Source organism: Camarhynchus parvulus, chromosome 26 (genome assembly GCF_901933205.1).
Source record: "Camarhynchus parvulus chromosome 26, STF_HiC, whole genome shotgun sequence".
Taxonomy (NCBI): domain Eukaryota; kingdom Metazoa; phylum Chordata; class Aves; order Passeriformes; family Thraupidae; genus Camarhynchus; species Camarhynchus parvulus.
In genome coordinates, this window is record NC_044596.1 from 4,845,759 (window position 1) to 4,870,829 (window position 25,071).

The 25,071-nt window shown below is 57.2% G+C and overlaps 1 protein-coding gene across 1 annotated transcript in view; it reads left to right on the forward strand.

Annotated features, from left to right (window-relative positions):
- Positions 1-12,485: 12,485 nt before the first annotated feature.
- The window catches only part of ITPR3 (inositol 1,4,5-trisphosphate receptor type 3), a 40,176-nt gene continuing 27,590 nt past the window's right edge, over positions 12,486-25,071 (forward strand). The window contains exons 1-3 of the mRNA XM_030965590.1: positions 12,486-12,938; positions 18,209-18,279; positions 22,743-22,864. Of these exons, the coding sequence (XP_030821450.1) occupies positions 12,850-12,938; positions 18,209-18,279; positions 22,743-22,864 (282 nt within the window). The 5' untranslated portion in view covers positions 12,486-12,849. The remainder of the gene's footprint in view (positions 12,939-18,208; positions 18,280-22,742; positions 22,865-25,071) is intronic.

Below are 25,071 nucleotides of genomic sequence, written 5' to 3' on the forward strand. Positions count from 1 at the left end.
GTGGGCTTTAAGGTCCATTCCAACCCATCCGAGGATTCCGCGGTTCTGAATCTCCTCGGAGCACCAGGTGGCACTCTCCGACTTCCCAGCGAGCCGAGCTGAGCCGGGCTAACCCGGCTGGGAGATGCAGACACCGCTGGCTCCGGCTCCGGGCCAGGGGACAGCGGGGACAGCACGGTGGGACAGCGAGGGACCGGCTCTGCACGGGTCAAAGGGGTTTGCCAGGATGTTTTGGGTGCGTGGATTCACCTCCTGCACCCTCAGCAAATCCCAGAATGGTAACAACCCCACGCAGCAATCCCCTGTTGTTGGCCAGGTTTGTCCCAGAGTTTCATCCCGGTTCCCTCTGGGGGTCCCGATGGGGACAGGGCACCTTTCCCATGGTGTCCCCACGCCGGGGTGTCCCCCTGTGCTGGCTCTGGGCTCTGCAGGAGCACAGGACGAAGGAAATCGCTTTTTCCTCTCTCCCGGGCTGTCCCGGCCTGCGGGAGGAGCGTGCTGCTGGCTGGGGGTAGCCAGGGTCAGGAATTCCCCACGGGAATGGAGGCTTTCCATGGCCAGAGGGCTGACCCTGCACAAACCCCCCTCAGGCTGAAATTTAGAGGCGTTTACAAGTCCAGCAGTGACCCATGAGGTGCTTTGGAGGGGAGGATCTGCTGTGCAACCCCTCTCAGAGCATTCCCAGATCCCAGAGCATTCCCAGCCCTCAGAACATTCCCAGGCCTCAGAACATTCCCAGACCCCAGAGCATTCCCAGATCCAAGAGCATTCCCACCCCCCAGAACATTCCCAGCCCTCAGAACATTCCCAGGCCTGAGCACATTCCCAGGCCCCAGAGCCATTCCCAGACCTGAGAGCAATCCCAACCCTCAGACATTCCCAGATCCCAGAACATTCCTGGCCCTTAAGCATTCCCAGCATTCCCTGAACATTCCCAACCCTCAGACATTCCCAGCCCTCAGAACATTCTCAGCCCTCAGAGCATTACTGGACTCCAGAGCATTCACAGCCCTCAGACATTCCCAGATCCCAGAGCATTCCCAGCCCTGAGAACATTCCCAGCCCTCAGACATTCCCACATCTGAGAGCATTCCTAGCCAGCATTCCCAGCCCTCAGACATTCCCAGATCCCAGAGCATTCCCAGGCCCCAGAACATCCCCAGCCCTCAGAGCATTCCCAGATCCAACAGCCAGCATTCCCACAGCCCTCAGACATTCCCAGCCCGGTCACGGGCCGCAGGAGCTGCTGGCAGTGCTGCTCGGGCTAATCTGGGAATTGTATGCCAGGAAGGGCACACCCAGCCGGGACAAAGGCTGTGCTGCTCGCTCCAGCGCTCCCGGGCTTCCCCCTGAGCGCCCCGGGGCTGCTCTGGAGCCGGCCCGGCCTCGCTGCTCCCTCCCCGCACCTGCCCGGGGCTTGGGCACCTGCTCCAGGTGTGGGGACACAGTTTGGTGACGCCCTGAGCTGCTGGAGGCTTTCCCAGATCCGCCTCGCCTTCCTGCCCATCCCTGGGGAACGTCACAGAACCGGGATGTAGAACCCAAACTGCCCTGGCCAGGCTGAAACCGGGGCTGTGAGAGAGATGAAACCGGGGCTGTGAGAGAGATGAAACTGGGGCTGTGAGAGAGATGCTCGTACTGAAATGGGGGCTGTGAGAGAGGTGCTCAGCCTGAAATCTGGACTGTGAGAGAGATGCACACCCTGGCCAGCCTGAAACTGGGGCTGTGAGAGAGATGCACTCCATGAAATTGGGGCTGTGAGAGAGATGCTCGTACTGAAATCGGGGCTGTGAGAGAGATGAAATTGGGGCTGTGAGAGAGATGAAATTGGTGCTGTGAGAGAGATGCTCACCCTGGTCAGGCTGAAATTTGGGCTGTGAGAGATGCACTCCATGAAATTGGGGCTATGAGAAATGCACACCCTGAAATCAGGGCTGTGAGTGACGCCTACCCTGGCCAGCCTGAAATCAGGGCTGTAAGAGAGATGCCCACCCTGAAATTTGGGCTGTGAGAGAGATGCACGCCCTGCCTCACCCCCAGGGTGTTTAATCCAGACCCTGACAGTGACAAATTCACTCAGCCATCACCATTTTCCTGCCGGTGTGGTTTAGCAGAGCTGTCCTGGCAACAGCCCCTTCCCATGATGCCTTCCCAGGTACCAAAACTCTCCGTCCTTGACACATCCTTAGAAGCCTTGAGCTCCAAATAGACTCCAGGCTGTGCAAAACCGCCCGAGATTTCCCGAAGCTCTAGAAAATGTGGGGGTTGTTATTATTAGAGCTCAGCCTCCGCCAGGGCAAGTGTCAAACACCACCGAGGTGTTGGGAGGAAGGGTTTGACCCGACTGAGTCACTGCAGGGCAGCTCCTGGCGGGGTTCTGTGTCACCAGGATATTTTCTGAAAAATGCCTTTGCCAGGATTTTTCTCCTTAGAAGCTGAGAAGCCTCAGAGGAAAAGAAAAACAATAATTATCTGCTGCTGTGGAGTGCAACAGGTGCATCTTTGATTGGTCTCATGTGGTTGTTTTTAATTAATGGCAAATCACAGTCCAGCTGTCTTGGACTCTGGTCAGTCACAAGATTTTATTATCATTCCTTTCTATTCCTTTCAAGCCTTCTGATGAAATCCTTTCTTCTATTCTTTAGTGTAGTTTTAATATATAATTTTCTTTTAATATAATATATATCATAAAATAATAAATCAGCCTTCTGAAACATGGAATAGTCAAGATTCTCATCTCTTCCCTCATCCTAGGAGCCCTGTGAACACCACCACAGTTCTGGGCACCTCTGAGGGAAGCAGCTGAGAGGAGCCTGGCAGGGACAGCCAGGCCTTTCCTCAGTGTCACCGAGCTCCTTGTCCCTGTGGGAAGCAGAGACACCTCAGCCAGGCTGTGCTGGGGAGCTCAGATATTATAATTCAGATATTATTATTCAGATATTATTTTTTATTATAAAATAATTTATAGAAAAAATTATATTAATAATATGAAAGAACACAAGCCCTGTGAGGAACGTTTGAAGGAGCTGGGGCTGTTTAGCATGAGGAAGAGGAGGATTAGAGATGACCTTATTGATCTCTACATTTCCTGAAGGGAGGTTGTAGATGGGTGGGGTCGGTCTCTGACAGAACCAGAGGACACAATCTCAAGCTACATCAGGGAAGGTACAGGCTGGACATTAGGAAGAAATTTTTCATGAAAAGAATAATAAAGTACTGGAACGTTCTTCCCAGAGAGGTGGTGGAATCACCATCTCTGGATGTGTTTAAAAAAAGACTGGACATGGCACTTGGTGCTGTAGTTGAGGTGTTAGGGCACAGGTTGGACTCGATCTTAGAGGTCTCTTCCAACCTCGTTATTCTGTGATTCTGTGAATATATCATGAAAGAATATATTTGGCCCTCTGAGGCGCCCTCTGAGTGCCATACATATCTATCTATAGATACATATCTATCTATATCTATAGATAGATATGTATCTAGATCATACATATAGATAGATCATCATATAGATAGATCTCAGATCATTTGTCACCCTGGCGCGGCTGCAGTGACGCTGCCACATCCTGCTGGCGGTTTTTTAAGGTGTTTTAAGGCGGTTGTTTACAAACAGCGCCGTGCTGCGAGGGCAGGGGGAGCTGCTCACGGACCCTGTGTGATGAAAAGCCTCTGCCAGCCTCGCTGGTTTCCCCTGCTCCATGGAAAACCGGGATCCAGCGCTGGAGAGCTCCCCCAGCTCCGTTTCCATCACGCTGCTCCTCGCTGCAGCCTTGCCCTGAGCCATTCCAGTTTGTCCTGCTCCTGCTGCACCTCCACAAAGCGCTCCTTCATGCAGGGTGCTGCACCAACACCCTGGAGGGAAAGAAAGGCCTGGAATGATGTCCAGGCTGAGATTCACAGCGCTCATGAAGCTGCTGTAGAGTTGCATTACAGATGCGAGCCACTCGGATATTCCAGTGATCCGAGCCAGCAGAGGAGAATATTTTAAATGAAATATTCATGGGGATCCTCAGCCTGCGAAAGTGATAGAGCTCTGCAGCCTTCTGTGGACTCACACTAATTTATTTTTTATTATGACCCATTTGTAGGATGATGGGGCCGGGAGGCTCCAGGCGGTCGCCTCCAGCTTCAGATCCCAATTTTATTTTATTTTTTTCAGGTGCTCTAAAAGCACAGAACAGCTCCACGATCTGTGCCCCAAATTCCAAACCGCTAAGGATGTAGCCTGGTATTTCTGACACACCAAACCTGGGCTCTGACACAGGCAGCAGCTCCTCCCTGCCCTGGCAGCTCAGTCAGGCCACAGGGTCCCCTCTGTGCCACTGGCACTGCCCTGGCTGAGGAAGGGACCAGCATCAAACCAACAAAGGGCACTCACAGCCCCGGAGCAGATGGCAGAAATATTTGCCAAACAAAGGCTCTATTTTCAAGGAAATCCTCTGACTTTCTGCCTCGAAGACAGAAATGATTCAAGCTTTGGCAGGGGCGGCCGTGGGTAGGAAATTCTCCTGTCATGGGGTGCACTGAGAGCTGGGGCAGCTTTTCCAGGCAGATATCATTCCTGGTTTGCATTTGGGAATGACTTGAACCCCTCTGCAGACTCGAGATGCACCTATTTCATCCCTGGAAGTGTTCCAGGGGAGGTTGGACAGGGCTTGGAGCAAGCTGGACTGGTGGAAGGTGTCCCAGCCCATGGCAGAGGATGGAACTGGGGGATCTTTATGGTCTGTCCTGAATATTTCCAGGGATGGGCCATCCTCAGCTGCTTCATCCACACATCCAGCCCTGCTCAGCACAGCAAACAGCTTTGGGCTCTGCTGCTGGGGTGTGAAATACGCCGCAATATCACCTATAATTCTTAAAGCCCCACAAAACAGAGCATTGTGTGGCTCCCTTTTTTCCTCCCCAGCTGTAAATCCTGCCCAGCTCTGCCTCTTCCCCCTCCACCCGTGCCTGTCCCGGTTTATGGCACCGCCACAAGACTGATTTCCATGCGGAGTCCCTGCAGAGTCGCTCCCGCCCCGCGCTGTCCCTCGGTCCCTTGTCCCGGCTGCAGTGACTCAGCCCGACAGTGACTAACTCTTCCCTCTCCTCCGAGCTGGGATCGCGCCTTTGTTCAGCGCCCTGCGGCTCTGCTGGGAGCTGGGACCGCCCTGGCACAGCCTGACTCACCCCAGGAGGTGATGGAGGTGATGTCCGGCTGCTCCAGCGCTGCTTCCCTTGGAATGAGGCTGCTCTCCTGCTCTCGGGGTTTCTAGCTGGTCACAGTGACCCTAAGTTAAAAAATCTCATTTCTCAGCCTGGCGCTTGAAGAAGGAGTTAGAGCTCTTTATTTCTCCATCTTAAGGTTGTTTATTGTATCTTATCTATATTTTTTTTTCTTGTCTTGCTGAGACAGTCAGAGGTACTCTGCTTGCTCCCGGGGTGGTGTTATCTTTTTATACTAAAAACTACGAGCTTCTACTCTAAACTAATCTAAAAGTGCCAACATCACAGCAGAAGGTGGAGGCTAAGAAGATGAAGGGAGAAAGGCTGGACATGCCTTTTTTTTCCCTCACCTGGAGTGAGGATTTGGGAGTCAGGATTCTCTGGGTTTGGGAGTGAGGATTTCCCTTGCCTGGGAGGGACAGCCACCCGTGTGTGATGAGGCTTTGTTACCCCCACGCCCAGTCCCCAGTGTGAGGTGATGGAATAATATGCACAGAAGGAATAATACGGAAGGAATTCCTGCCTGTGAGGGTGGGCAGGCCCTGGCACAGGGTGCCCAGAGCAGCTGTGGCTGCCCCTGGATCCCTGGCAGTGCCCAAGGCCAGGTTGGAGCACCCTGGGATGGTGGAAGGTGTTCCTGCCCATGGCAGGGGTGGGATGGGATTTAAGATCCTCCCAGCCCAGCTCATCCATGATCCTGTCCCAGTAGCATGGGCAGGGTGCCCAGGGCACTCCTGCCATGCTGGGATGGGCACAGGGTCCCTTCCAGCTTTGCCCTGAGCATCCCCAGTGCCACCCAAGCGGGAACAGCTCCAAGCTGGCACCTCCATTCCTCCATTCCACTGTCACCTGGAGGAGCCCTGGCCAGCTGTGTGCACCAAGGGGGGCAGCATCTCCTGTCCCCCCACCCCTTGGGGACATGCCCAGTGTGACAGGGGTGGTGGCCTGGCTAACAGAGAGGCACAGCCCACGGGCCACTGGCTTCCCAGCCCGTCACTCAGCAGGAAGCAAGGCAAGGCTGTGGTTTGCTCAGCCAGGGCTGTAATTAGGCTGATTGGCACTAACTTGCCTCAAAACTCCGGGGAGGAGGGGAGAAACCACAGCTCAGCCATTTTATGTGGGATTTTACTGGGAGAAATGGAGCCAGCACGGGGCTGGCTCTGCCCCTTCTCTCTGTGACATTGCCGTGAGCCCTTCCGAGCAGACCACCCCCAAGAGGAGCCTCACTGCTGCACCCCCTGCTTCAAACCTGCCTGGCACAGCATCCCCAAAGCCCAGCTCGGGCTGGGATGGAGCTGAGCGTGCCCTGGGGCTGGCAGGGCACCGTGGGCTCCGTGCCCAGAGCACATTTCCTGCCAGGCTCTGATAAGATGTGCCTTCATTCACGGCTGTGCGCTGACCACAGGCCACATGAGAGGCTCAGCATGGCCCACTTGGGAGCAGAGGAAGCACAGCGTGGCCTGGCAACCCCTCTGCAAGGAGGAGAGGCTGTGCCTGGCCCTGCTGGAGCCCTTTGGGGTTCTGCAGGGGCTGGGCACGCTGTGGGATCTGATCCCAGCACTGCTGGAGCTGCTTGGGAATTTTTCCAGTTTGTCACAGAATGCCAGGCTGGTTTGGGGTGGGAAGGAGCTCAAAGCTCACCCCGTTCCACCTCCTGCCATTGACACCTTCCACTCTTCCAGGCTGCTCCAAGCCCTGATGGGACCACTCTGCTCTGAGTCCTGCCCTGATGTGCAGGAGAAGGCCTTGCATGAATAAAGGAGGATTTTCCTGGGATGTAAATCCTGTGGGGTTGAGCCAGTGAGGCTGGCAGCGCTGCTCCCACACGGGCACAGCTGTAATGGGCGAAAAAGCAGCGGATTTGGGGCACAGCTGAGGAGGATTTTGAAGGCGGCTGCACACGGGAGGGCTGGGCAGTGCAAAACCTCTTGGGCAGCTGAGGGAAGGGATGGGAAGTGATGAACAGGGCTCTTCCCTCTGCCAACCTGACCCGGGCTGAGGGTACAGCTGGCAGCCCCAACCCCTCCTCCACCCCCCAATTAACCCGTGTTTGCTCATTAGGGGAGTTACAAGCCTGTGCAAACACTTCCATTTGCTCTCGATAAAGCCAAGGCAGGAGAAAACCCTGCCCGTGAGGTGTGGCCGGAGCCCGCAGGCTCCTCCCAGGGGTCTGGGGCTCCCGAGGGCCACCTGGCAAAGCCAGAGCATCCTTCCCTTCCCAGGTGTCACCCCCTGGCTGTCCCCAACCCCGCTGCTCCCACACAACCGTGGCATTTGTCCCAAACTTGGCCCGGTGTCGCTAACAGCAACTGCTAATTGTTCTCGAGCTCTGTACTATATTTAATTCCCCACTATTATTTTTTCCCCTTTTAATCATAAAAAGCCTAAATTTCCCTCGGGGAAGGTTATTGGCTCGAGTGTGGAAATATACCTGCGCCTTGCATGGCGCTGGGCCACGGGGGCTTTGGCTGTATTTTTAAATCCAAGTACAAAGTGTCTTCGCCATTTAACCCTTCCCAGGAGGGAGAGTGGGAGGAAAGGAGTTTATGGGGGATTTCTTCCCATTTTTCTCAGCTCCTGCTTGGAGCAGGATGGGTTTGGATGCATGAACAGCAAGGAGAAGAGTGGGGTTTGGGGAATTTACCCCATATTCTTTGCATTGAGGATTTTGGCTGTATTTTTAAATCCAAGTACAAAGTGTCTTCCATGCCAGCGCCGTTTAACCCTTCCCAAGAGGGAGAGTGGGAGGAAAGGAGTTTGTAGGGGGTATTTCCTTTTTCTCAGCTCCTGATTGGAGCAGGATGGGTTTGGATGCATGGATGGCAAGGTGGGCAAAAGAAGAGTGGGTTTGAGGAATTTGGCTGTATTTTTAAATCCAAGTACAAAGTGTCTTCCATGCCAGTGCCGTTTAACCCTTCCCAGGAGGGAGAGTGGGAGGAAAGGAGTTTGTGGGGTGTTCTCTTCCTGTTTTTCTCAGCTCCTGATTGGAGCAGGATGGGTTTGGATGCAGAGACCGCAAGGGGAAGAGTGGGGTTTGAGGAATTTAATTTAATTTGCCCATATTCCTCTGGCAAGGTGGGCAAGGAGAAGAGTGGGGTTTGAGGAATTTGCCCCATATTCCTCTGGCAAGGAGAAGAGTGGGGTTTGAGGAATTTACCCCATATTCCTCTGGCAAGGAGAAGAGTGGGGTTTGAGGAATTTACCCCATATTCCTCTGGCAATTCCTCTGCTTTCCCCCTCTCCCAGACCCACCAGGCAGCCCCGAGCATCTCCTCCTTCCCAGCCCCCTCCTGCCCCCGCTGCGGGTGTGTTTTGGGGCTGGGGTGCCCCGAGGTAACCCGGAGCCTCTGCACCTTTGAGGATGTGGGCCAAAGTCATCCAGTCTGAGAGCTATTTCAGGGGAGAGCGGCTGCTCCCGCGGGAGCCCCGGCACAGCCGCCGCCGGAGCCGGCCGGGCACGGCTGGGACGGGCAGGAGGGAGCTGCTGCCGCCTCCTCCCGTCATGAAATCACCCGAGGGGGCTCAGCCCTTCCCCCGCAGACCTTGGGGCGCCTTTCAAGCGGCTGCTGCAGGGGGAGGTTTGGGGTTTGCAGCTCGGAGCAGATTTGGGGTGTCACTCTCGTGGCTGTGGACGTTCTGCGCCAAAGGAGCGATTTTGTTCCGTGCTCTGTGCTCTGAGACGCTCGCCCAGAAGGAGAAATGGGATTGAAACAACCCTTTTTTCTGGCCTGGGGTCAGTCGTGGTTTCATCCATCCCAGCCCTGATGCTGCTTGTCTCTGGAGTGGGAGGATGGGGCAGCAGCTGAAAGGCTCCACACAGGCTTTGTGCTGCCTCTGGGTGCTCCTGACCCCACTGCTGCCCCCAGAGCCACCAGACGTGGGGACAAATTCCCCTCCTGGCCCGAGAACCCCCCGTCCTCTGCCTGACCCTCGGCAGAGCCCTCTCACTGCCTGCTCTGCCCGGCACAAGGGACCGAGTGTCTCCCTCCCTCCTCCTCAAACAAAGGCAGCCACAGTTATTTTTCTCCTTCTTCTTCTTCCAAGCGGTTCCACCCTTGAGTTGCCGGCCTTGGTTTGGGATTCCTGAGGGGACCAGAAGCCAGAGGGAGCCCTGGCAGGGTGCTGGGAAGCTGTTTGGGCACCAGCACCCATCTGCCCTTCCCAGCTGCTCCATCCCTTCCCAGGGCATCTGGACGCAGCTGAGCTCCAAGCAGGCTCCTGTGGAGCTTTGGGGGTGAGGATCCAACCCTGGGTGATCTGTTCGGGGAATCCAACGCCATCCCAGTGCAGGGAATGCTCCCTGCCAGCGTGGGAAGGGTGGGCAGGTAAGGGGAGCTCTGCCAAGGGAGCACCCGGCGGGCAGGGCGGGGGCCTGGGGCAGGGAGGGGACCCTGCAGCTCCTTCAGAGGAGCAATTTCAGCATGAGAAAGGAATGTGGCTCCCGGGCCTGCCAGGGATGGGATGGGATGGAGGCTGTGCTCAGGAGCGGGGATGATTTCTGCTGGCCTGACTCACTGGCAGCCTCCTCGCAGCCGCTTCCTCTCCGGGAGGCAGAAACTCCCAGTTTTTATTTATCACACGGCTTAAAGTAGGGGTGAAGGAAGGAAATGTTCTTATTTTTAACTGCTCTGTCTCCCGGGGCCTGGGCCAGTGCTGGCATGGCAAGGTGGCCACCAGGAGCATCCCCATGGCCAGGGCTCCCCCTCACCTGCAGCTCCCCACGGGCTCTGAGCCCATGCACGGAGTGTCCCTGCAGGCTGGGACCACCGAGGGACCCTGTGCAGAGTGGGGACACCCAGGGTGGGCAGGGGGATGGCTCAGTGTGGGCACAGCCACGCTGAGGGCACCTGAGATCCACTGAGCCCCAGAGAAAATTCATTTCCCTTTCCTTGAAGCCACCTGCCCGTGCTGCTGCTCGTGTTGGGACAAACCTTGGTGACCTCCTGGGGGTCCCTGTTTGTGCCCCCCACAGGGACAGAGCTGTCACCAATTTCAGGGTGCTGGGGGTCCCTGTTTGTGTCCCTCACAAGGACAGAGATGCCACCAATCTGGGGTGCTGGGGGTCCCTCTTTGTGTCCCCACAAGGACAGAGCTGTCACCATTCCGAGGGTGTGGGGGGTCCCTGTTTGTGCCAATTTGGGGTGCTGGGGGTCCCTCTTTGTGCCCCCACAGGGACAGAGCTGTCACCAATCTCAGGGTGCTGGGGGTCCCTGTTTGTGCCCATTTGGGGTGCTGGGGGTCCCTCTTTGTGTCCCCCACAAGGACAGAGCTGTCCCAGAGCTGGAGGATGAGGAGGGTTTCATCCATCCCAGCTCCATCCAGGGAGGATTTGGGGATGTTGTGTCACCAGTCCCAGGGTTCAGAGGGGGCAGGGTGACACCCCTGGAATATTTTGGGTTCCTCAGCTGAGTTGGGACATTCAGTGCCTGGCTGGGCACTGGCAGCACCCCGGTGGTGCCATGGGTGGGATGGAGGCTCTGTCCCACTGTTCCCGGTTGTCCAGGGGGGCAGAAACCACGCCAGGTGTGTGTTTGTGTAGTGCCACGGGGGTTTTTTTTGCGCTTCCAGAGGGTTTTCCTTGCCCAGCCATGCCCGGTGAGGCTGCTGGCACTGGTGTGGCACAGCCACGGTGCCCCTCAGCTGCGGCACTGCTCATGTCTGTGCTCAGAGCAGCTGATCCAGGTGTGAAGTTCGGGACTTTGGTTCCTTGGGGCTTCCCTTGAGCTCCTGTTGTGAAACCTTCATTTGCTTCTAAAAGCAGTGAGTTTTTGTTGGTTTTTTTTTTTTTCTCATGATCTTCTCTTTTCCCCCTCTGTTGCCCTGAGATAAAGGCTTCTAAATTTGTCCTGTGCTGAAAACGCAGCTAATCCTGATGGACCTGAATTCGCATCTCCCCCCCAGAGGAATTGCACTAATTTTTTTCCCTTTGTTCTGCCAGGGGACCTGTCCGTTTCCTAGTGGAAAAAATTAAAAAAAAAAAAATCACTATTTAGGGCAAGGTTTATATTCCCGAAACCTGTGTTTGTTTGCGAGAAAAGAGGACAGGAGGGAAATAAATGAGAAAAGCATCATGCTGCTTTTTTTTTTCTTTTTTTTTTTCCTCTCCCGATATTGTTTTTACAGCAGGCAAATTTTAATTAAAGTGAAGAACTGGGTCGCTTGTGCTGTCCAGAAGATGCTCTGAGGACGTGCTCCTTCCCCACCAGTGTTAATTTGGGAGAGCTGGCCCAGCCTGGAGGTGTTGGGAAGGCTCCTTAAAGGATTCAGGGGCAGGGTGGGCTCTGGAGGAGAGCGTGGGGGTCTCTCCTCCCTGCCCACATCTCCTGGTGGTGATTTGGAGGGGTTGGATGTCCCCTTTTGGGTGCTGGGCGAGCCCTGTGCTGCTCCCAGGGCCGGGATGTCACCGTGGCAGGGGACAGGAGGGGACAGCGCTGGCGGGAGGCCGAGCAGGTGCGAGCTGGCCCTGCTGGGAGCGGCAGGAGCCACCTGGGCTGCAGGAAAACCGCGAGTGGCAGAAAAATGGCAGAAAAATCCAGCGAGAGCCGCCTGGACCTTACCTGGGGCTCTCCCTGCTGCGGGACAGGGACGGGGACAGGGGACGGGGACAGGGAGAGGGGACAGGGATGGGAACTGGGATAAGGACAGGGATGGGGACAGGAACAGGGAGGGGGTCGGGGACAGGGATGGGGAAAGGAACAGGGACGGGGACAGGGATGGGGACAGGGACAGTGAAAGGCAAAGGAACAGGGACGGGGACAGGGACAGGACAGGGACCTGAGGCTCCCGCGGTGCCACCTGAGCAGGGGCTGCATCCAGGGGCGGCACGGGAGGGGTCGGGGACAGCGAAGGAGCGGCGGCAGTGCCCGCTCGCTGTCGGTGCCTGGGGGTCTCCCCGCGACCCCCGGGGCTGTCCCAAGCGGGGCAGAGACCCCCGGGCTGGGCTGGGGGCTCCGTGCTGGCTCTGAGCGGCCCGAGGCGGGGTCCGTGCCGGGGCTCGGGGATCACGGAGCCGAACCGGGGCTGCCGAACCGGGGCTACCCGCGGGCATCGGGGCTCGGGGGTCACGGAGCCGAACCGGGGCTGCCCGCGGGCACCGGGGCTCGGGGGTCACGGAGCCGAACCGGGGCTGCCCCCGGGCACCGGGGCTCGCAGCCGCCGCCCCCCCCCGGCGGGAGGCGGGTGCGGGGGTGGGGCCTCCGGTGCCCCCCCCCGTCCCGGGCGGCCCCGGGTCCCCTCCCCGCTCGCTGCTGCCGGCGGGACTTCCTGATCCCGCCGCATTGGCCGCAGGTAGCGCAGCTGTGCGGGACGGGGCACGGACAGACGGACAGAGCCCATGCGGACACTTAGCTGAGCTTCATCCCCCGCCCCCCCGCTCCTCCTCCTCCTCGCCTTCCTCCTCCCTCCCTGCCCGGCTCCCTTCCTGCCCGGCACATGTAAAACTTGTGCGTGGGGCTCCGCTCCCGTCCCGCTCCCGGTGCTGCTGGCGGCAGGAGCCGGGCTGGGATCGCCCCCCCGGCGGAGCAGAGACCCCTCCTCACCCCCGGAGCGGGGACACCCCCCCGGCTCCGCTGGCCCATGCTGGATTTCGGCCCGGGAAGGTGACTGCAGGAGGAAGCGGCGCCGCGCCGGGGCAGGGTAACCATGAATGAGATGTCGAGTTTCCTGCACATCGGGGACATCGTCTCCCTGTACGCCGAGGGCTCCGTCAATGGATTCATCAGCACCTTGGGGTGAGCCAGGGGCTGCCGGGGCCGCCCCGCCGGGATTCCGGCATGGACGGGACGGGCCGGGACGGGCGAGCGGTGGGAAAAGGAGCCGGGAAGCTCCGGGCAGGGACGGGGACAGGAGCCGGGCAGGGGACAGGCTGTCCCCGGGCTGTGAGAGGCAGGGTGTGACCCTGCAGGGACCCTCAGCCCCCGTTCCCCTGGCCAGAAGCTGCTTCACCCCATTCAGGGCTGGGGGATCAGATGGGTTTGAGCGGCGCGGGGTCGGTGGGGTGAGGACGGGGACATGTGGGGGTGACAGCTGGGCCAGCCCCTCCTGGGCACGGGGTCACTCTGTGCTCCCAGCCCTGCCCTGCACAGGCAGTGGCGGCTCCCGCTGTCCCCTCAGTGTCGCACACAGACGATGGGCAGCGGGGATCGCTGCAGGGACACCAAGCCGGGCTGGGGGACAGGGCAGTGCCAGCCCCGGGCTGGGGGACAGGGCAGTGCCAGCCCCGGGCTGAGGCAGCTCCCTGGACGTGGCAGGACAGGCCGGGGGATCTCTGCCCAGCCTGGGGACCTGTCCCGTGTCACTCCTGGGCACAGCCAGGCCAGCGATGCCCCCCTGCTCCCCCCGGGAATGTTTGCCTGGGGACACGAGGACAGGGTGGGTGACAGCAGGGCCACCCTGGGGCATGGCTGGGTGTTTCCTTAGGCTGATTCAGGAGCCCAAAGGTGCCCGCAGCCCCGGGCAGGGGGGATGTGGGGCCGTGCCAGCTCCTGCCCCACGCTGCTGCGTGTAGGAGAGGCTGAGCTCAGGCAGGAATGCTGACTTGGATGGGATTCCTGGGGCAGGAGCTGCCCGGCTCTATAATCTGCGCTGAAAGCACTTGCTCCCACACGCCTGAGCTGCACATACCTGTGCCCACACGCCTTCCCTCAGCCACCACTGGGCACGTGTGGCACTGGGCTGCTGCCCACCGAGGCTCGCTGCGCCTGGCTGCCCAGAAATGGGGAGCAGGAGTGCCCAGGCTCGCCGTGTGTGCAGCCACAGCGCCGGGCAGCGGGTCCTGCAGGTGCAGCCTGTCTGTGCCAGCCCTGCCTGCATCCCCTGGGGGGCTTTTGGAGCGCTCTCCTTGGAGCTGTGCCCAGGCAGGGGATGCTGAGCACTCCTCCAGCCCCTTGGAAATGGGGTCTGCAGGAGGCTCTGAAGGGACCAGCGCTGGTTGTTGTCCCCAAACACGTCCCAGTGGCTCAATTAGAATTAGTGGCTCATTTTTCAGAGCTCAGATCCCTTTGCAGCTCTGGCCCTCTCATCCCCCTTTTTGCCAGGTGTGTTTTCTGACTTCCTCAGAAGCAGCTGAGGAGCAGGGCTTGCCTGGGGAGCCTCTTCTCTGTGTCCAAGCACATCTCTGCTGGGCAAGCCCCACTTTCCCAGGCTCGGTTCTTTCCCTCCTCCCTCCTAAAATTGTTTTCCCTGGTGCCCTGCGACATGGGAGACCCAACCGCACCTTAAATCACTCCTGCGATAAGGGACCAGGTGACTCACCCGGCGTGCTCCTCCTGCCACCGGCACCTTCCTGAGCTCATTTGCAAGGCAAACAGCTCTGCCAGCCCACGCGGCCGCCCTGCCCCTGCGGAAACCTTCCTGACATCCTTCCTTGTGGAGGGGCTGCCTCTGGGCTCTGGGTCTGCAGCGGGATCCTCTCTTTATGGGGTGACACGGAGAGTCCCCAGGTGTTGATCAGCAGTGTGACATTAAGGTGGATGCTGTGACATCCCTGTGGAGCAGCCCTGGGGGTCTCCGGGGTGTGGGGCAGAGGTGGGGGGAGCCCTGCAGCCCCACCTGAGGCTCCTCTGCTCCCCAAATCTCTCAGTCGGGCACGAACCCTCCTTTTCACCCCCTCTTTGCTCGTGAGCAGGAAAAACATCCCTGGATGGGTGTGGAGCTCAGGCTGGGCTTGGGGGGAACGCCAAAATACCCAAACCAGCCCAAAGCAGAGCCCTGGGAAGGCAAAACCGGGCTCAGGGCTGCTCACAGTGATCCTTGTGCGGCTGGGGGCACGGGATGGGCAGATTGGAGTGGCCAGAAGAGGTTTTGGGGATGCTGGGGATTTGCCCAGGAGGATTTTGTGCTGCCCCATCCCTGCCAGGCTCCTGGAACCCTTCAGGGGCTCAGAACGGGCGCTGGCAGAGAGGAAGGGTGGGTGACAAACCCAGCTGGGTGCCGGGCAGCTGTTTCAGGTGAAATCACAACCTGTACCTGTGGTTGCAGGTGGATTTCGGGGTGGAGATGCAGTTGGTTAAAGGGTAACTCCAGCTCTGCCGGGTCAGGATGATCCCGTCCCTGCCTGGAGGAGGAGGAGGAGGAACCCGAGCCCTCCTGGCAGCGGGACAGCACCAAAAAGCTGCATTTTTGTGGCTGCCCCGCTCGCTTCGCTCTCTCCTCCCTGAGGCAGCGCCCACCCTGCGGGTGCCAGAGGGGCTGACCCGGCTCCACGGCCAGCAGTGAGCTCTCATCACCCTCCTCTTCCTCTTCTCCTCACCTCAGGGATTGCTGGGCTTTCTACTGGGGCTCTCCTACCTCTCTTGGGGTTTCCCAGAGAAGAATTCCCTGGATCCTGACGTGCCTGAGCCCCCTTGGCATCCTCTGTGCCACATCTGGGGAAGGTTTCTGCCCAGCCCGGAGGGTCCAACTGCCCCGGATTTTGGACGAGCTCCTTCTCCCCTGCCCTCGGGGAAGGCTCTGCCTCGCACGGGGCCAAACGCACCAACCCCGGGCCAGGGAATCACTTTGTGCTCGGGGTTTGGAAGCACCAGGAAGCCCCGCTGGGGCTAAGAAAGAGCTGGCCAGATGCTCATCCGTGCCTTGAGGGGCTCATCAGGGCCGGATCCCTCCCCTCCTGCTCCCAAGAGGGAAATTCGGAATGGCAAAATGACCTTCCATGGGCGCATCCCGCCTCCTGCCTCGCCCAGGATCCTCCTCCCGGTGCTCGGACACCGTTCTCCCGTTAAAAGGTGCCCTCGCACATCCCCGCTGCTCTTTGGGGAGCTTCCCTGGCCCATCCCACCGCGGGAATGCCGGTTGTTGTCCCGGCCCGAGCAGCCTCCCAGGTGACTCATGTCCCCTCTGTCAGAATCCCTTTTTTTATATTATTATTATTTTTTATTATTCTTTTCAGCAGATTTTTAACTGAGGAATGTTCGCCCAGAGTATCAGTTTAATAAAAAGAACACTTCGGGTTCCTGCCGAGCGTGTAATCCTGGGATTAAAGATGCTCAAAGTGCCTTGAGATCGTTAACTAATTAAGACTTCCAGGCTGGCAGGTCACTGTAATCCTGCCCGGTGCAGGGCCGAGTGGAGGGAGAGGCTCCCGTGCTCTTTTCCTCAGTGCTGAAAATAAACCCGGCAGGTCAGGGACCTCCTCAGGGAGCCCCAGCAATAAGAGTGGAGGATTTGGGGGTTTAAAGTGCCCAGATGAATCTTTCTGAATGGAGCCTTTCTGCCTCCATGGGAGCTGGGGATGTGCTGAGGGTCAGGGCTTCGCTGCCTGAGCCCCATCCATGGGTTGGTGTCCTCAGCTCTCGGTGGTTTTTGCTCCCAGGCACATCCCAAGGGTTTGTTCTGCCCTGGCCCCTCCTCAAAAGGACAGAACAGAAACCAAAACTGCCCCCGAGTGACACCAGGGCTGGGCTGGGGCTTTGCATGTCCCCTGTGGTGCTGCAGCTGCTCTGGTTTTTCCTCTTTCCCTCTTTCCCTGCCCTCCCAAGGCTCTGCAACAATCTGGGAATGTCCCTGGCTACTTCCCTGCTGTCCCAACCCAAGGAAAAGGTGTTTGGGCAGCCCCAAACCCCCTGGTTTGCAATGCCCTGTCTGCCCACAGCTCATGGATTTGGGGTTTTTCCAACCTGCCAGGTCTTTGCTAATGGTTTCGAAGCTTCTGCTGCCACCAGGCAAATTGCTTTTCTCCCTTTCTGTGAAACGCGAGGCACAGAAAGCAGCACGGGGGTGTCAGAGGCCGGTGCCAGCCCACGCCTCCTCACAAGGCCACGGCAGCCCCGGGGTCCTCGGGGTCCCCATCCATCAGCACCGAGGCCAAATTCCTCTGTGCCGAGCCAAAGGAATTCTCCCCTCCTCCAGAGAGCGGCTGGGCTGAGGGAACGAGGCTGGAGCTGCGGCTGGGATGGGTCTGCTCGGGGTTTAGCCCTTTGCAGAGCCATCTCCAGCCATTTTCGGGTTGTCTGGGGGACACCGAGAGTCCCTTGGGGACAGCAGGGACAGCGCAGGCTCCGCTCTGCCTTTGCCTCGCTGCCCCAGGCTGTCCCTGCCCTCCTGTCCCACCATGGGGGAGCGCTGCTGGCCACTCTCACATCCTCCCGAGGATGGGGACAGGCTTCCCTCTCTCTCTTTCCCGGGCAGGAGCAGAGTTTCTCCTGTTTCTGTGGCTTCCCGGGGCTGGGGAAAGCGGCTGAGCGGGTCCAGCCTGTCCTGCTGGAGCTCCCAGTTCCCTCCCAGCACAGGGAGCCCCTCGGGGGACGCTCCCCCCTCTGATCCCCCTGCCCGCCGGGCTCTGCTTTCTGTTCTCCCTAACCCTGAAAAGCAACGTCCCACCCACCCCAAAATCAGCCCAAACCTGTGCCACCCCCCCCAAAATCAGCCCCCAGCACCCAATGCTGAGCCTCTCCCACCCACCCCAAAATCAGCCCCCAGCACCCAAGGCCAAGCCTGAGGGATTTTGCTCAACTCTGGGAAAACAGAGGTGGGCAGGGAGGAGACACAGAGCCTTGATCTGATGGGCAGAGCCTGCAGCTCTGATCAGATAATAATTAATAACTGGTTTTAGGGGGCCCTGCCACCTCCATGCGCAGCACCTGCACCCTCTGTGTCCCCGTGGGAAGAGTTCCCAGCCAGGGAAGGAGAATTGGTGAATGGAGCTGAACTCGTCCTGTTTTTGCTGGATTAAAAGTGCAATAACAGAGCTCTGTGTGCAGGGGGGAGAGCTGGGCAGGGCAGGGTCCCCTCTGGCACAGGTCACCCTGCAAAGGGCCTGCAGTGACTGCCACAAACCCTCCCTGGTCCCTCACTGCTGTACCAGCCCCGTGTGCCTCAGGCAGGGCATGGAAATCACCCAGGGAAGCAGTGGGAGCTGAGGGAAGGGGGGTTTGGCTCCTGAGGAATATTTATGGCTGGGAAACAGGAGGTGAAGCTTTGGATTTGTCACTCTGGGCTATGACAACCACTCTGCACCCTCAGCCCCGCTGTTCCTGACCCTGCTCCTGCTTTTTGTCCCCCTCAGGCTGGTGGACGATCGGTGCGTGGTGGAGCCGGCAGCTGGAGACCTGGACAACCCCCCCAAGAAGTTCAGAGGTGAGGCTGGGGCAGCTCCAGCTCTGTGAGCAGCTCTGGGGCCAGTCCTGGGCCTGAGCATCCCTCTGGGATGGGATGGGATGGGGACAGGATCAATGGGATGGGATGGGATGGGATGGGATGGGATAGGACCCATGGGATGGGGGCACAGCTCTGCCCTGTGCTGCACCCACCTGGGAGGTGCTGGCGCGGTGCTGACTGCCCCAAGTGCTCAGGGTGCTGCACACTCAGGGAAGGGCCCTATCCCAGCAGGATTTGTGTGCCTGGATCACACAGCCAGGGAGCAGAGAGATGGGAAATGTCCCCTAACCTGTGACTGGGGTGTTGGTTCAGGGCAGCTGCTCCTTTCATCCCCCAATTGTCATTTTATGTTTTCTTTTAAATAAGACTTTTAAAATATCAGTTCCCCGCTCTGCCTTGTGCCTCCACCTTTTCCTCAGAGTGGCTTTAACAGCACCTACCCCCCTGACCACCCTCCTTTCCCCCAAGACATCCCAACACATCAATTCTTCCACTCAGGATCCCGCCAAGCAGCGACCTGCATCTCCACAGGAGTCCTTACCATTAATTCATTACTTAATCTAATTACCAACCCATCCAGCACCTCCATCCCCATATCCCACCCTGGGGCTGGATGCTCAGCAGCCACCCCATCCCCTTGTCTGGGTCCCAATCTCTTTTCCAGGCGCAGGTTTTTGGGCTCAGCCCTGCTTTTTGCGCTCCTATCAGGATATCCAGCTGTTCGTTTTAATGGCCGGAAAGGTAGAGCTCTCCCTGCTCGATAGCCATCGCCTGCAGCGAGGTGGAAACAAGGGCTGGGGCTGCTCCTGGCTGGCCCCGAGGCTGCGGGAGATTTTCGTGCTCTGTCGCCGTCCCCACATCCTGTGGCCGGACCCTGCCCTATCCTGCAGCTCACATGGGTCGTGCCGGGGCTTCCCGCTGGGAAAACAGCCGAGCTCGGCTCCCAAAAAGGTTCCTTGGAAATGCCAGAACCCACCTGGGAGCTGTTCCTGCCCGGCTCCACACCTCTCAGTTATTTGCTTTTTTTATTCCTTGCGGTTTCTCCCCACCTCCCTCTGCCGAGGCTCTTCCCAGCCCAGCTCAGGCACGGCAGGAAAAGCTCCCACCCTCCCAGGCAAGGGGACAGCGGGACCTTCGGCTGTGCCACTGCTGTCCCTGCTTCCCAAAGGAGTCACCTGGACATTTTGCCCACCCAGACCTCTCTGGGTGGAAGTTTTGCCCCCCCAGCCCTCTCTGATTAGGAGGTTTTGCCCCCAGAACCACTCTACGTAGGAGGTTTTGCTCCCCAGCCCTTCTCTGGGTTGAAGTTGTGCCCCCAAAGCCACTCTGGGTGGAAATTTTGCCCCCAGAGCCCTCTCTGGATGGAAGTTTTGCCCCCAAAGCCACTCTGGATGGAAGTTTTGCCCCCAGCCCTCTCTGGATGGAAGTTTTGCCCCCAAAGCCACTCTGGATTGAAGTTTTGCCCCCAAAGCCACTCTGGATGCGAGGTTTTGCCCCCCAGCCCACTCTGGATGGAAGTTTTGCCCCCAAAGCCACTCTGGGTGCGAGGTTTTGCCCCCAGGCCACTCTGGTTGGGAGGTTTTGCCCCCAAACCACTCTGGGTTGAAGTTTTGCTCATTCTCTGATGTTTCCCTCTCTGATTAGGGTTTGTCCCCAAAGCCACTCTGGATGCCGCCCCCAAAGCCACTCTGGGTTGAAGTTTTGCCCCCCATCCCTCTCTGGGTGGAAGCTTTGCCCCCAAAGCCCTCGCTCCCCACCCTCCTGTGGAGCTTTCCCCAAAGCCACTCTGGGTTGAATACACCCTCCGGGTGGAAGCTCGCCCCTGCTGAGTTGAATTTGCTCCCCAGCCCTCTCTGGGTTGAAGTTTTGACCCCCAGCCCTCTCTGGATGGAAGTTTTGCCCCCAAAGCCTCTCTGGCTCCAGCCCCACATCCCTCTCCGAGCTGCCCACTCCGGGCACTGCTGCTGCAGGAAATTCCTTCACCTCCCCTCTTTCCCACCCCAATCCATTTTCAGAAATCTGGCGGTGCTTTAACCCAGGTACCAAAGCCTCCTGCTCCCAAGAGGGAGCTGTGCTGGAGATTTTCCGCACACAACCCCCGCCGTGCCTCAGTTTCCCTCCTCCCAAAGCCACGCTCAGAGCCAGGCCTTGGATTTGCAGCCATTTCAGAGTCGCTGTGCTGGGGCTTTTTTTACCTCCTCTTGGCTTCTCCTTCCCACCAGCACCTTCCGCAGCAGCTCCCATTAATTACCATTAATTACCCATTAATGGAGCCCCGTGCAGGTGCTCAGGGGGGGCTCAGGGCCGCTGCCCCGGCCCTGGGGGCTGCTCTGGCTGCTTGGCAAAGGAGATGTGAAACCTGGCCCTGCCCCAGCCGGTGAGAGCGGCACTCCCAGGTAAATAAACACACACCCGGGCCCGCCGCCAGCCAGGGAAGGGACTTTGGTTTTTTGTTGGTTTCTTTTTGATTATTTTTCTTAAATTTTTTTGTGTCTGAAAAAATTTTCTTTTAATTTTTAAAAAATTTTTATTTTTTTATAATTTATATGTTTTTATAATATATGTTTTATATAATTTATATGTTTTTATAATATATAAATTCATATTTTTTTATTTTCTTTTTTGTGTCTGAAAAAATTTTCTTTTAATTTTTTTTATAATGTATATGTTTTTATAATATATGTTTTATGTAAATTATATAATTTATATAATTTATATGTTTTATAATATATGTTTTATGTAATTTATATCATTTATGTGTTTTTTGTAATATATAAACTTGTAATTCATGTATCTTTTTAATTTTCTTTTTTGTGTCTGAAAAAAATTTCTTTTAATTTTTTAATTATTTTTTATTTTCTTATAACTTTTATGGTTTTTATAATCTATAAATTTATAATGCATATGGTTTTTATTTTTTTAAATTTTCTTTTTTGTGTCTGAAAAAATGTCTTTTAATTCTTTTATAATTTATATTTTTATAATATATGTTTTATATAATTTACATAATTTATATGGTTTTTAGAATATCTAAATTTATAATTTACATGGTTTTTATTTTTTAAATTTTCTTTTTTGCGTCTGAAAAATTTTTTCTTTTAATTTTTTTATAATTTATATTTTTTTATAAGATATGTTTTATATCGTTTATATGGGTTTTAGAATATCTAAATTTATAATTTAGATGGTTTTTAATTTTTTTTTATTTTCTTTTTTGTGTCTCAACTTTCTGGGCTGCTATTTCAGGCGCAATTAGGGCGATTCAGGCTGCAGAGCCCTTCCAGCTTGGGAAGAGGGTTGGGAGATGTGAGGGCCTGGTTGTCTGCAGACATCTGCTCTGCTGCTCCAGTTCCTGGCCCTGGATGTCTGCGCTTCCCGCCCACCATCCTGGGGGAAAACAGGAGAATGGGGGCAATCTGTGCTGCAGGGAGGCTTTGGAGGAGCTGGGATGCATTTTGTGCATCCTTCAGGAGCTTGAAATAGAGCTGCTGACCCCGAGGTTTTGGGAGCGGGTGCTTGCAGCATCCAGTGCTGGTGATGCAGGTCACCGAGGGATGGGTGTGTGTGTCCTCATGGCCACCCCAGGCTCCTTCCGCAGCTTCTGCAGGCTCGGGGTGTCCCGTGGGTGACAAGTGTCATGGTTTGAGAGGAATTGAGGTTTTTTGGGATGTTGTGGTTAAACTAATAGGTGCTTAGATTTGAATATTGGCACTTGGTGTGGCAATTGAGGATATGGATGCGCTTCTGAGAACACAGGGGCTTAAAAGCAGAGAATTCTTAGGAAAACTTTCTTTTGGTTCTGGTCAGCGAAAGGTTTAGATTGGGCAGGGCCCGCTCGGTTCGTAGAGCTTTGGGTGTTAAATAATCAGGTGGCTTTTGCCAGATGCTGCTCTCAGTTTTTGAAAGATTTCTCACTCAATGCTTTCAATGTGGTTTTTAACAGTCCGTTGTACTTCTCTATTTTGTTTGCAGCTGGGGCATGGTAGGGGACGTGGTACCCCTACTCAGTGCCATGTTCTTTAGTGTAGGTGTTGATAAGGCTGTTTTTGAAATCACTCAAGGGACCTGGAGGTGGCTGATGGTGTCCCAGCCTCCCTCCTGGATCCTTCCCACCAGGATCCTCTCCTCCTTTGGTGCAGCTGGGCTCCATCAGAGCTCCTTCTCCCCCCTGAAGCTTTCCTTCCCGAGCAGCACAGCCATTTCCGATGGGAACACTCCTAATCACGAGTCCAAGCAGCGCAGTAATTCCTGGACTCATTATTTATCCTGATTTAGAGCCGACCCAGCAGGCAGCACACGGTGCCGTGACCTCCAGCAGTCCTCCCTCGCTGATGGGGGGACCATCCCAGGAGTGTCCCTGCCCCTGGGGGACACTGGCCCTGCTGGGGACGCCCTGGTGGCTGTGCAGCCTCATCAGGCTCTGCTCTGTGCTCTGTTCCCAGATTGCCTCTTCAAGGTGTGTCCCATGAACCGCTACTCTGCCCAGAAGCAGTACTGGAAGGCCAAGCAAACCAAGCAGGACAAGGACAAGATCGCTGACGTGGTGCTGCTGCAGAAGCTCCAGGTGAGCAGGAGCCAGGAGCCCGGAGCTGGCAGTGCCCACCAGCTGCCTGGGTGATGGCACCCACACCTCTGCTGATGCTGGTTTGGGTTGGGAAGGGATTTCCAGCTGTCTGAAGGGATTTCCAGCTGTGTTCTCCCCCTTGTCCCCTGCCCAGCCATGGCTGTGTCACCTTCCTGATGCTTCTTGTGCAGAGGTGCTGTGGCAGAGAGCTCTGTGTGCACAGCCCTGCACCCCAGGGCACCCCAGGGCGCCCCAGAACGCCTCAGGGCACTCCAGGACACCCTTCAGCAGCCTTCAGCACCCCAGGGCACGCCAGAGAACCCCAGGGCACCCCAGAACACCCCAGGGCATTCCAGGACATCCCAGGGCACCCTTCAGCACCCCAGGGCACTCCAGGACACCCCAGGGCTCTCCTGGGAACCCCAGAACACCCCAGGGAACCCTTCAGCACCCCAGGGCACTCCAGGACACCCCTCAGTACCCCGGGACACCCCTCAGCACCCCAGAACAGTCCTCAACACCCCAGACCACACTTCAGCATTTCAGGACACCCCAGGGCACCCCAGGACACCCCTCAGTACCCCGGGACACCCGTGCAGGAGGGAGCCCTGCTTGCAGGACGTGTTCCAAAGGGCTGGGGAAGGGAAAGGCTCCCGTTGGCTTCCCCCAGCCTTGGCCAGGGCCCACATCAAACATTGCACAACGGCCTCAGGCAGCTGGCGAGGCCCCGCCGATGATTCATAAAACCGAGGCTGGGGAGAGATTTCACTAAATCATCTCATCGGGCCTGCAGCCCAGCCCCGGCCCCGCCATCCCCAGCTCTGCCTCGGCCAGGGGGGCTGAGCAGTGCCAGGACAGGGTGTGCTGCCCTGGAGGTGCCAGGGCAGGGTCAGTGCCCAGCCCTGAGCCACCCCTGGCACACAGAACCCACAGAATCCCCATTTTCCTGCTCCCCTTAGCCGGGCTTGTAGCGTCCCAGCTGTCCTGGCCACGAGTGGTCCCAGAGGCTCATTTCTGAGCCTGATTGATTGCACCTTGCTCAGGGCTTGTCTTAAAGAGATGCTGCCATTTCCTGGCTCCTTCCTGCTGCTCCCGGTGTTTCCCTTCGTGGCCGGAGCTCGGCCCGGCCCTGCCGAGCTCTGCAGGCACTGCCCTCATCAGGGAGGTGAGAAACAGGCTGAGAACATCCCCCAGCCCACGGGGCTGATGTCCTGAGGCAGAAGCAGCTGGGTCTGGAGTGGGGAGCCCTGCCTGTGATGCCCATGCTCGCCTTTCTGAGCTCGTGCCCCTCTCTGCTGTGCTTCAGTGGGTTTAAACTCTGTTTTCTTCACCCAAAACAGCTCAGATAGGCTGGGGGGGCTTTCCAGCCCCTCTGCTGATGTCCTCCAGTCCCCTGTGGGCATCCCTGACTGGGCTTGGGGACAGAGCCTCCCCATGCAAGGGACAGTGTGGGAACATCAGCCCTGGGAATTCGAGCTGCCACTGCCAGCCCCCCTGGCTGCTGGCTCAGATCTGGAGGGAGATTTAGGATATCCTGAGGTGCTGGGTCTCCCATCAGAGCCATGTTGCTCCCCTGGGGTTGTAGTTAAAAATCAGTGTGGGATTTCTTGGAGCGGATTTGTTCTCCTGATGGCAGCAGCCACCACTGCAGGGCGGTGAGGGTGACTCCAGGTGGCACCCAGAGCTCTGAGGGCATGGAGGGGTCACTGAGTGGCACCCAGAGCTTTAAGGGGATGGAGGGTGACTCTGAGTGGCACCCAGAGCTCTGTGGGGACAGGTTCCAGGCACATTCAGAGCCCTCACCTCCTTGGGCACTCAGGACCTGCAGCCCCATCCTCCCTCCCAGTGCCAAGCTGTGATTCCAGATGTTTCCCAATTCCTCTGCCCTCAGGTGAAAGGGGCGAGAGAGGGATGGGAAAGCGCAGAGGCTCTCCCAGCTCCATCCCTCGCTGTTTCCCATCTTCCCATCTCGGTTTTGGGGATCCCTGGGCTGGAGCTGCCCGGGCTGTGCCCATCCTGGCGCCAGGGCTGTCGGCGCTCCCTCACCATTCCCAGATTTGCTGTGGGAGCAAGTTCCTGCCTCACTCCTCATGTGTCAACATCCCATCATTGCTCTGACTGCCAGAGCCAGCCAGTGGAAAATCTCTGTGGTTTTGGAGAGGGGCTGCTGAGCCTTCTTCCCTCCTGGGGACACCTCCTGCAGCAGC